The sequence below is a fragment of the Xyrauchen texanus genome, chromosome 2, assembly GCF_025860055.1.
Source record: "Xyrauchen texanus isolate HMW12.3.18 chromosome 2, RBS_HiC_50CHRs, whole genome shotgun sequence".
In the NCBI taxonomy this organism is placed as follows: Eukaryota; Metazoa; Chordata; class Actinopteri; order Cypriniformes; family Catostomidae; genus Xyrauchen; species Xyrauchen texanus.
In genome coordinates, this window is record NC_068277.1 from 11175349 (window position 1) to 11187989 (window position 12641).

General features: G+C 39.4%; 2 protein-coding genes across 2 annotated transcripts in view; both read right to left on the reverse strand.

Moving 5' to 3' along the window:
• The window catches only part of LOC127652647 (zinc finger homeobox protein 3-like), a 215549-nt gene that overhangs the window by 193555 nt on the left and 9353 nt on the right, over positions 1 to 12641 (reverse strand). Inside the window, exons 3-5 of the mRNA XM_052138914.1 lie at positions 4528 to 4661; positions 3944 to 4144; positions 34 to 151 (exon numbers count right to left, since the gene is read on the reverse strand). Of these exons, the coding sequence (XP_051994874.1) occupies positions 34 to 151; positions 3944 to 4144; positions 4528 to 4661 (453 nt within the window). The remainder of the gene's footprint in view (positions 1 to 33; positions 152 to 3943; positions 4145 to 4527; positions 4662 to 12641) is intronic.
• The window catches only part of zfhx3b (zinc finger homeobox 3b), a 193955-nt gene that overhangs the window by 12619 nt on the left and 168695 nt on the right, over positions 1 to 12641 (reverse strand). Inside the window, 3 exon segments of the mRNA XM_052150779.1 lie at positions 34 to 151; positions 3944 to 4144; positions 4528 to 4661. Coding sequence (XP_052006739.1) covers positions 34 to 151; positions 3944 to 4144; positions 4528 to 4661 — 453 coding nt within the window.

Consider the following 12641-nt stretch of genomic DNA (forward strand, 5'->3'; position numbering starts at 1 on the left):
AGGTGTGTTTTCTACATTGGAAGTTGTTCATACCTGTTTGTTTCCTACTGTCTTCTGAGCTTGAGTTGGACTGAGGTGTGTTTTGAGTATCTCTATCTGGTCCAGGGACTGGTATGAACATGCTTGCTGGCAGTACTTCTGATGCTGCCACCTGGAAAAATAAAACACAAGGTATGTCATGTTAATTATAGGTAATAAACAACATCCTCCTGATAGGGAATGTGAAACATCGCAAACCAATGTAAAAGACAAGAAATTACACAATTGAAAAAACAAAATGTCTTTAACAATGTAATGATATATTTTTGTACAAAATACAATGCTTTTATTTTGAAAAAAAAAAAAGAAGCAGCCAGTAACAGACTTTTATTTGAGATTATTTGAAGATGAGAGATGTGCTACAAACATGAACATATTTCGAGCATCTTATTTTGAACGGATTCACAAAAAACATTTATATCCACCCTCTTTCACACAGGCAACTTCATTTGCCATCTGTGGAATTTGCACTTTAATCACTGATGGTGTTTTGTCATGCTATGCGATAGTTCTACTGCTGCAGCCAATTAGTGTGATGGGCTGAGAGGCCCACATTGGCCAGTTGAAAAGCTTATTAGTAAGCCTAATTAAATAAGTCTTCCACCTCATAAAATGTGCATCTCATTCCAATGTGCACAGAAATGCCGTCATTCAGCCTGAAATTCTGGGTAATGCAATTTACTGTCAATTTCTGGATAATGATCAGCACTCTTATTTTATTATACAGTGCTCATTAAGGTGTTTTCCTGCAACACAGAGTATTATAATCTAAAAATATTTAAAATAATACTTGAAATAAAGCCACTTTTAAAAACATGGATATATAAATGGAAGTGTTAGGTGACCAGTATGTTTTCAGCCGATTTAATTAGAACATTTAAAGTAGCATTGAATATTGTTGTTATAAAAACACAAAAGTGCAGCAAGGTTTACTTTGCACTCAGCTAAAGGTTGAAGTCAATCAAGTGTGAATGACAACAACTTCACCTCTTTTTTTCAAATGCACATGATTCTCCATGAATGCTTCTCACCTCTCTCTCTCTCTCTCTCTCTCAATCTCAGAATAAAAACAACAGATTCATTAACAGGCTCCTATTTAACAATAATCAGTGATTGAGATTGGAAAAGGCAGAGATGAGCCACTGTCTGCTTCACCTTCCTTCAATTAACTCCCCAAACTGAACAATCAGCCTCACTCATCATGCATTTCAATACTCCAATCCCATCAATCTATCTCCCGTTCTGTCTCTCCATTTCACACTCTCTCTCTGATTGTATCATTTCTTTATTCCCTGTTTGTGTCCTTGCGGTGCAGTGCCCATATTTTTTCTCCATAGGAGACAACCTGTTCCATCTTTCTCACATCAGACACCAACATAATGCATATCGTCACCTTCCTAAAATAATGTCTTAATTAATTTTTTGACAAAATTATTTTTTTTTTTGCCTACATCATCTCCTCATGATGCTGGCCACATCTGGTAAAATTTCTGAAAAACCTGAAAAACTGACTTAGGATATTATTTTAGGAAGATGATGATGTGGAACTTGAATTAATCAAACGCTTTCCAGGCCTGACCATGTAACATTAGTAATACATGATATTTTGTTAACCGTTTAATTATTATTATTTTTTTCAACAAAGCTAAACCAGAGAGGGCATGAAATACTACAAACTGAATCTCTCTAATTATATTATTCAAGTTAATGGCATCTTAAAGGAACAGTTCACCTCAGTCCCTAACATTCTGAGAAAATCTTGCCTGGATTTACCTTTGTTGGAATAAGTATCCCTTTAAAAAATTCTATCACACGATTGCATGTCTTAGAGCATGAAACACTGAGAAATAACCAGTTGAAACACACTGTCTGGCACATACCTATCTAATTCCTGTAATCAGAATCACTGGACAAAATGTAGCCTTATCTTCTGCTTTTTACTTTTTCTCCTCACTCAATCTCCTCCAAACTGAAAGTGTTAAATGATTGTGACCAGTTCAGAGAGTTTCAGAAACAAAACATTACAAAGTAGACTGTTTCTAGACAACTGCATCATTAGGCAAAGAGCGCAGAGTGCCGAGAGTATCCCAAGGTCACTTAATGTGGACGGTCTAATTGGCAAACATAGTTCCAAATGGCTATCATCTAGCCAGACTCAGAATTAATGAAGCACAATTATTTTCATTACCCCTATCTTAGACAGACAGAACATTAGACAGAGTGAGGAAGAGAAGGGAGGTGAAGTGAGCAAGAGTGCATCTTTATGCAATGTTTGCAAGAAATAAAAGTCATCTGATTCAGAATTCATTAAGCTTGTCTGCCTGACACGCGTAACAGGATGGAGTACCTTTCTCCATCTCTCGCTACTTGTAAAAAAAGGTGCTGGTTTTAATGTGCATTGTATTAGCTCCATTTCTATCATGCACTGCACTTCTACGGGGCTCTGTGCATTATTACCTCTATAAAAGAAAAAATATTGCTGTCTGGCCTCTTCTAATGTGTTCACCATTTGCTTTCTGGCTGCTTGAGTGGAGCTGCCTTCACACAAAGTTCAGCCCAGCAAGTAATTCAAACTCTACAGGCAAACTTAAACTTAATTATTCTGCTGCTAAAATTTGGCGAAAAATAGAAACCATGAAAGCAATAACGTCTGTGTAGCCTCAGTAGGAGCTGAAATGGAATAAGGTAAGTATTCTCTGGAGGGCCAGGCAGAGAAGGTTGCTGGAGGCCTGAGCGCTTTGGGACTAGAGAGGTGGAAATAACGTAACTGCATGATGTAAGTATTACTGCTTAAAATGAGTGCCTGGAATACAAATGACCATAGTAATCACAAGAGGCTTTTATCATTTTTTTTTGTTTTGTTTTTTTGGCTAAACTGAGAACATTCCTTCTAAAATTACGAATAAGCATATTTATCCAGAGCAACAACATTTCTTCTCACATTTTTCTTATTAAAAGATGGATTATAAACTCTTTAAATTCTGTTGAGCAGTGTTCAAAGCCATTGAAGAAAAAAGGCAGATATATTCACAGCTGCGACTACAAATCCAGTTTTAATGCACCAAGTTGCTATGTTGCTTCGTATACAGCCTATTCAGTAGTAAAGCTAATAATCCATTTCACTTGGCAGATTAATTCTTTATTCCAATTATTATAACACTTCACCTTTAACTGTTTATTAAACATTGGTGCATTTTACTATACTGTTACAAACAGAACTACCACCAAGGCAGAGATTCACCCAGCATACAGGATGCCCAAGGGCCATATCGCAATGAACGGTTTCCTTTGGCATTTTAATTAGGCCTTAAAATGTCATCAATTAGGTGGAAGGAAACAACTCAGACAATCTCCGTTTCACAAAGGCAGGGTGAGTAAGAAACCGTGAGTCATTGTAGGCTTCTGATCACGACTGAACACGGCTAGTCATGCAATGCCGCTTTCGGTGTAAAAGCATATGGTCCTCTCACTACACAAAGGAGGGCAGAGAGTGTCTTTCTCAATGAAAGAAGGGGAACACAGAGACTGTGATTAAAAGCTTGTTTATCTGCTAGAGAGACTGAATGCTTTCTGTAAATAAAGTATATTTGTGTTCTTTCACATAGGATGGCTACATATGTGACCCTGAAGGCAATGTATTTATGGAGAATATGACACTTAATGACTGACTATATTGTATGACTAAATACAATGATTCTACATACTGGAAGAAATAAGAGATAATGGAGGAAAATGTTTAAATAAGCATAAAAATAAATCAAGCTTAATACCACCAACCCAGAGTGCAGAGCTTATAAATGTGGCTCCTTCTCAATTCCGTTGCACACCATCTGGCTTTTATAATGCAAGAAAGTGTCCAACGTGAATGCTCCCTTATACCCTTCTGTAGTAACTGCAGACTTACAGTGGCAATGAGCTTGTCTACGCAGTCTGGTGCCACGCTGTGGAGATGGGTGAGGTGGAACTGCAGGTGGACCTTGTTGTTGAGCATGTCCTGGCACAGCGGGCAGCGGAACATGGGCTGCACTGAGTGCTGTGTCATCACGTGCATTCTGAGGCGGTTCAGATCTGTGTTGCTGAATTTGCAGTAGGGGCACTGGTACATCTGTGCAATGAAAAAAGTGATTGGAAATGTTGAGAAGAGTCTCAAAATCAAGGGTAAAACAAGGCTGGTCTCCCTCTTTTGCAGAGAGCAGTGGGCTAGTCTGAGAGGCAGACACTTCAAAGAGATCTCATCTGTTAAATTTCATATTGATTTTCCACCTTTACACAATTAGCATTGCAAGAGCAGCAAAAAAGATGGATAAATATTGTATTTTTAGAAAAAAGTGCATGCATAATTCTAAAAGGCCAGCCACATTCTAAAACTCTACATTAAAAAATGTCTGAGAACAACATCCTTGGATGTTTTTTTAATTAATGGGCACAGTTAATGAGACCTACATGCCTGGGAATAAGATGAGGTCTATTTGAACCTATCCTTCTTACCTGCTCTCCACTGCTCTTCTCAGCTGTCCTGGGTCTCTTAGGTGAGAGGGGGCTTTCTACTGTCTCCGACCTTGAGGAAGGCCGCTTGGAGGGGACTGGGGAATCCGTCTGATCCCTCTCTGACTGGTTGGACCCTGCCATAGACACACAGAAAAGAAGCATACTTGTCTAAACAGGGCATAAACTTGGCAGACAGGGCATATAATCAATCAATAATACAGCCCGTGCACAAAATAAATGCAGTAAAAAGCAGTATGATTTCAGTATTTCTGCAATTTATGGAGTGAAAAGCATTTTTTAAATGGTAGAACTTTAGTACTTTTCAGTACAACTATTTATATGTGGAGCATACTTGTAGTCCATACTTGTAGTGCAGATCCCTCAATATTATTGCAGGTCGTTGGTGTGTAGTACAATGCAATTCAATTCCAATTTACCACATTCGTACTACAACTAAAAAACTGCTGTTATTGTATGGGACTGAGTAGTAGAGTAAAGACAGAGGCGTGTCTTATAAAGGCATTTAACTGGAATCAGCCAGGCTGGTGGATTGCTCAGGCAGGCTGCTCCCCCTCCAAACCAAGCAAACTATTTTACCCACTCCTCCCATAGCACTTAGAAGAGGCAGCATTCGGGTGCTTTGACGGCTTGTCTTTTCCTATGTTGGATGTTTAGGACATCAGACACTGGCACAGACGTCTAATCAAAACATTAGTTTGCCACGGTGAGCAGCTTTAGGATGCATGCTTTCTCAGATGAAGCCGTTTGAAGTGTGGCGTCAGCAACGGGATTCGCCCAACTTGAGATGAGTCAAATATACCACAGGCAGCTTTAAACTACATCAAGAAGAAAGAGTTCTGCTCTTGTTCCTATTTTAATTCCTTGCATACTCACAGTTCTCATTGGAATATGAAAGCATCGCCTGCTTATTTTGGTTTTCTGTAAATCTAGATTTGCATGCACTTTTTGTTACTCTATATTGTAGTTTTCGTCTAAATTACTCTAAGAAAAAGTAAGCTTAAAGTAATAGTTCACCCAAAAATGAAAATTCAATCATTTACTGACCATCATTCCAAATCTGTATGATTCTCTTTCATGAAACACAAGGGGAGAAATTGACACTGACATTCTGCCTAACATTTGTGTTACAAGGAAAAAAGAAAATCATATGGGTTTGGAACATCATGAAGATGTGTAAATGATGGCAGGGGTTTCATTTTTGAGGTGAACTAAACGTTAAGCCAGTAGCTACTATAGAATCTTGACATGGCCTAATGGATAAAACTTTTTGTATTAAATAGAGGCAACAGAAATACAACATAATATATGAATACAAGGAAATACTTCAGTGCCTATAAAAACATAATAATACTTTTAGATATACTAATGCTAGAAATGCCTCACTATCGACTAGAGAAGTAATGCTAGGCTAACAGAGCACTTTAATTCAGAATGTTGCATACAAATTTTTGTGAAATGGCACGATTTGTTGAATTTGAATATACACAAGACAATGCATACGTTCCAGGGAGAAGTAATTTCAACATATCTGCTCATGCTAAACATAAGTGTTAATTGTGCTAGTTGCTGTCACTGGAGAGCGGATAAAACATTTCACACAACTAATCCTTTAAATGCAATCTGCCCAACCATTAACATGCATAGTGTTTTTCCTCACTTTCTATATTCCCAATTACAGAGTGAAGCCTAACAACAGAAAAGCCACAGCTTAGTTAACCAGAATGTATCTGTTTATTTAAAAAAGGCGAAAAAGCGAGGGGCAGTGAGAAAACAGACAAAGAAAGAGAAAGAGCGTGACAAAGTCACAGAAGACAAACCAACTTCAGGTGGCAATACAGAAAGACATCAGAGCATAAAGTAAAAATAATCAGCTCATATACTAAACCAAATCCATTCTAAGCCAGAGAGGGGTCGAGCGGACGCGCCATTCAGGCTGCTCAGGGGAAAGATTTCACTGTGAAACTTAAGATGCCCACTCTTTCTCGCTCACCAACCCATTACGAGGCCATAAAGAGTTAAATTTGGCATGATTTGTCCAGTCCTGAGAGGGCAAATTGAGAGCAGAGGATTGGGGTGGGGGGTGGGGGGGTCAGGTTAAGCAGGGCTGACCATGTTCCTCGGGTGGACATTAAAGTGTCAGGTCCAATCAGGGCAGCGGCAGTTGAGTGCTGGCTTAGGTGGGGGGCTCTGCTTTGGGGAACACTGCCTGCTGCTTCTCCAAGATACTTCTCCAGTCAAACACTGCTGCCCTATTAGGTCCAGTCATGGCCAATCCCATTAGACACATCCACCAATAAACAAAGGAAATGTTAAACAAAGGAACCTCCCATTCATTGCCATTAACCTGTACTCTCTCTACTGGTACTGTCCTAGCCACATGCTTCTACTGACAGTGGCTGTGTCTGTGGCCATGCGTTAGCTCTTCCTACATTCAAGAAGCCCCCTTTCAGGTACTAGATTAGGGCATTTTCCTGGATTAACATTGACTACTTTCACACACACAGTTAAGAAAATGGTTTATTCCAGGGTTTTTGTAGAAACATCTGAAATGTCTTGTATTTTAAACAAGAACACTGATTTCCTTATGCCGTTTAAGGGATTAAGAGAAAGTGGTTTAAAAAAACCTGTGTTTCTCCCAGAGAAAATGTGGTTTGTGTGGTCATGTAAACGCATAAGTGGCAGTCTTACGAGTTTTTAAAGTGCGCACATTTGTGTGAACAGACTGGATAACTAATGTCATAGGATGGCGCCCAACAAGTCAACACAGCGGAAATAATTCAACATTTCTGGGAGTACAGTGGGAAAAGCACATACACTATAAACTATACCCATTTATACACACCAATATAAAATATCAACTGCTTCTCACATATATGCGCTCATACGTTGGGGGAATCCCAGAGTTTTACATAAGAGGGAAACCCAACTACTGCAGCACAATTCTGCTGTAGATCGCAGTAGAACAACAGCAACAACTCTGGATTATATAGAAATAAAGCAAATCAACAGTGAATAAAATAGCAAAGTCTTCCTCAGATGCCATGTTTATTATTTACACAAGCGTAGCGGGGAAATGACGTTGCTGTTGAGAAAGCCACATGTATAAAGGAGTAAAGTGTATGGCGCTTATACAGTGAAAATAAATGGGAACGCCAATAAACCGCTTTCTCGCAATAAATCGCTTCATGGTGTCCATTTAAATGTATTTATACTTGTGGGTTCTTCGAACAACAGCAAAATGAACCAATCAGAGTTAAGTTGAGGGTAAGGTTAGTGAGTCCAACAACATTCTTATTAATCAATAAGTTCCCTCTGATTTTAGTGGTACTTAGGGTTAGGCCTATGATTCATCAATAGAAATGTTATTCCGGGACGTAGGTACAGGACCGCAAATAACACTGTGCCAAATACACAAACATACTGTGTATAAACAGGCTGTGCAGCTTGGCTGATCTTCAAAAATGTACCATATTTTAAACCATATTAATTAAACAATATTTTCTGCCAAATTACCATAGTTCAGGGTTCCTACAGTTTTTTACCAATTAATTTTTCAATGACTAATGAGGGTCACTTTATATAGATAGAAAATCTATCTCTAAGCATTGAAACATTTTTAGAGCTGTGCATAACTAGAAAGAATTGTATTCCCTATAGAAATGTCCATGACTTAAAGATTTTAATCATTTCTTGTCCTGGAAATCCCAATTAAAAAACAATTCCTGATATTTCCAGGTTGGTGGCGGGAAACCTAGTTACTATGGTTATTCTTTATGAGCCCTCACTGTCATAAAAAAAGGATGAAATTGAAAAATGAAATTACAAAGATTTCACACTGTTTGAAGGACATTCGTGGCATAATAATTTATTATGCTTTAAAGATTTGGGTGTAAACTTTGGTTACAATGCTAAATTAGTCCATAAAAATAGACCATATGGCTAAAAGCTGCTCAGAAAACACAGAGAAAGATTCCTCCTGCTTCTGAACGAGTCTGTTGTCTGTCAGGGCAGTGGAGAGAATAATGTTGGACAGCTCTTAATACTTGAGCTAAGAAATAAAATAAGGCCCATCATTTCCATACATAACACGATTTGAGTTTTGCTAAATGCTTGCAAATAAGTCTATAAAACAATTCCCCTTCACGCAATGTACGCATGCAAAGGGGTTTTAACACGATTGCAGTATTATCTGTGAATTTTTCGTTTTGAATTCTATCTAATGGACGATTTCTAGTGAATAGTATGAGGTCAGGGGAGCAGCTGCCTGCTGGGAGCCTGCGGCACGTGTGTGGAAGGGAGGGCGGCCCACTGCCTCTGGGCACAGGCTCACCTCGTCACGCCCTGTTAGGACTCCATAAATCTGATCAATTGTTTGCTTTAAAAAGCCCCAAAAACCCACTTCTGCCACCAAAACCCCGTGACTAAAGCCTAGCTACCGTATCCTGTTTTCTGTTGTCAAGAGACGCAGGGAAAATGAGGGGAAGAAAACATCATCAAACAGAGCATGCTGGAACAAAATAGAGACCAATAAATAGGCAGAGAAAGGACTGTTGGCATGTACAATGCGTGTGTGTTTGCACGGCTGGGCTGCTGCTGGAACACGGCTCGACATCGGAGCAGGTCAGATCCATTATAAGAGACCATGACCAGAACCTGATGGTGGGGTCTCTCTAGTTCTCCCCTCCCTCTCTCCATCTCTTTGGTTCCTGTTTATGAACTTGGCTATGACTGTGCATTTCTGGCTCGGCTCCATTATGAACACTGAGTATTGTGTACTAGTGGTCGACCAATATGGGTCAAAGTCAATATCTTGAGAATAGGGTGGTCAGTGGCTAGTATAATGCAGAGATAATTACAGTAAATGATAAAATTATATGAGAGGGCTCTACGCTAACTTTTTTCCCAAGGAGTACATGCGCTCCTAAATGAAAAAATGTAGGAGCACACAAAGAAATTTAGGAGCACAGTGAAAAATGTAATATAGACTTTATTAACCAAAAATGTATTACATACATATTTATACGTATGAGTGTGTTCCGCAACTGCTTTCGGGTCCTTGAATAACGTATAGCGAGCGAATAAGGGCAGCCGGTGGACTTTCTGGTGCCATCCTAGGGTAAGATGGTGCCCCCCTAGGGAGTTGGTGCCCTACGTAAACTGCGTAGTATGCGTATATGTAGCGGCGGTACTGATAATAGAATAATGCACCATATTGAAGAAAAATCAATGACAATTTGCAAAACTGCAGCATCCCACAAATTGAAATAAATGTAAAAAAGGATGCTATTTCACATGTGCATTTAAAGTACAACTTTTTAATGTATATAAACAAAGTGCATATAAATGTAACAATTTAAAATGAAAACAATCTGAACAACATAATAAATTGGCTCCGCCCTCCCTCACACATCTTTGTTTCATTGGTTGACACTGCGTGTGTGATTGACAGGAACAACAGGTGAGGCTGTAAGTCTGAGCAGAATGTGTGCGCTTTAGCATTTAGGCCTATATTATTTTATTTAGTTTTTTCATTATTTTTTAATCTTTTGTTTATTCATATCTTATTTTTTTGGTGTATTTTTATCAATAGATTCTGATATGCAAGCCGGCTCCCAACGTTCACTTACAAGAGCCGACTCTTTCTTAAACGACCCATCACTATTTCAGATGCGGGTTCCTGACACGGAAGGACGAGTTGCCCACCTGTTTTTGCCCAGAACATGACGCTGTTTTCGAACTCTATCCATGGGAACATTTTTAGCCAATTCGCATTGAATCTATATGTTCTCCCTCCACCGGCTACGGTGGACGTTGAAGTGACAGCTAGGGTCACGGTAGCTTTGCTAACGTTGTTCTCAGCATCCCTAACATTAGCCGTCTCAGGTAAACTAGTGTGGTGGTGTAGTGGGCTAAAGCACATAACTGTTAATCAGAAGGTCATGGTTCGATCCCCACAGCCACCACCATTGTGTCCTTGTGCAAGACACTTAATCCAGGTTGTTCCGGGGGGATTGTCCCTATAATAAGTGCACTGTAAGTCGCTTTGGATAAAAGCGTCTGCCAAATGCATAAATGTAAATGTAGGTAAACTTTATGAAGAGACTTAATTAGTTGAACCTTGTGAATCCCCCTCCTCAGAATCCTCTTTCTCCTCGTCTCTTTTTCGCTTAAAATAAAATGCGATATCTGCACGTTAACTTATAGCCTATACCGATACTTTTCTCCATTGTTCACCTTTCTCTCTCTGACTGGACTGCATCATCACAGAAAACTCTACTGTGGTTGGCACAAGCCGCTTGTGGAATGTGGGTCTTGTAATCTTTAAACAATTAGCAGCGGGTTGGGGGGTATTACGTTTGTAATGTTTAAATCGCACACTGTGCTCGTAAATACTTTTTCTGGTTTGCATACATCTAATTTTAGGTGCAAATGTGAGTGAAATACTCGCACTGTAGAGCCCTGTATGATATATTTGTAAATCTCAAAATTCAGACAAAAAAAGCTAGCTATCGGTTATAGGCTGATACAAATAATCTCAAAATGTCTAAATATCGGCAGATGTGAATAACCTTAAAATGGCCAAATATCTGTTGATAAGAAATAATGCAATGGTCATTCAATATAAATAAAAAATTTAATAAAACAAATGGGTAAATATCATCCCAAACAAATAACCTGAAAATAGCAATTTATCTGCCGATGTGAGTAATATCACATCGGCAGTGGACAAATATCAGCCGATTAATCTATACCTTGCGTACATAATCTCTGATAGCACTGAAATTCTGAAAAGATTAGCATTATTTCTCACAGAAATGTAAGCGCAGTGTAGTTTTTGCAGGAAGACTAGCAGCTGTACATCATCGCACCATGAGCTAGGTAACTCCTTGCCAATCACATGTAAGCCATAGCCTTATAAGTCTGCTCACAATCTATCACATTGCTGTTTCAGTGTGCTAACACGGCAACCTCCACCACCCCACCACCCCACCACCACCACCAGTAGTCCCATCCTGCATGGGGGTAGGCTCCTCACCCCTGCCTCCTATCTCCAGCAGGATATGACGGTTCAGAGTACAACAACTTTGGACTGCCAGACGGGTCTTACACCAAAGAGAGACATTGCATTTCTGTTTTTATATTCATCAAATAAATGTCATCTTAAATTTCATAAAAGCCTGCGAGACTTCCTGAAAGAAACACTGTTACACTACATTACATACAAAATTCTATGGTAGCATTTTCCTCTTAACAAAACCCACAACTTGGTCATAACGACTGGTGTGGGAACTTCATAATCCTGCCTATGTGTGCCGGTTTTGCCCCCTTGTGCCCTTTTCAAAAGTATTCAAATATAATATCTGTAAATCTGACCTCAATTCTACCGATCAGCAGTAGCCTTCACTTGCAGCAATACCCACAAAGTCAGCGACAACGGCCCAACTTTCATACAACATCAGAAAAGTCTTATGCCACTGAAAGCTGCCATTGTTTCACTACCCATGTGTCCTTAGGAAGTCATACCCTAGAAGACTAACTTGGCATTAAAAGTGGGCTCTGGAGATATGTGTAGGTGGTGTGGCAAATAATTCTGGACTAGTACCCCAAAGGTTGTGTTTGAATCCCACAAGGTTAAGTCTTAAATTTGTGCCTCTCAAGTCCTTTGCAACTCTTTATATTGTGCTCAGTGAATGTTGGCCCTGAAACTGCAATTGCAACTCCAAGGTCATAAGTTTAATTCCCAGGAAATTGAACAGTTTGTTTTGCATCTATCAAATGCATAAAGGTATGGGAAACGTCAAATGGTCGGTAACATGAAAATATCTGCCCCTTCCAATTCCTCCTTATCTCATCCATTTCTATCTCATATGATTTAACCTATAAAAACTTGCCCAATTCCCTACCTCAAAAAGCAACAGACAATCAACTCCATCCTTTCTCCAGTTCTTCTCCCAACCTAACATCCTTCTCTCCTCTGTCCAACTCTTTGGCTCCCAGTCCTGACGGGGACAACTCTCCCACTATTTCCCAAGACACAAGGCGGTTCTTCTCCCAATCCCTCTTCTATTTAACCATTCATAAAGAGGAATTGT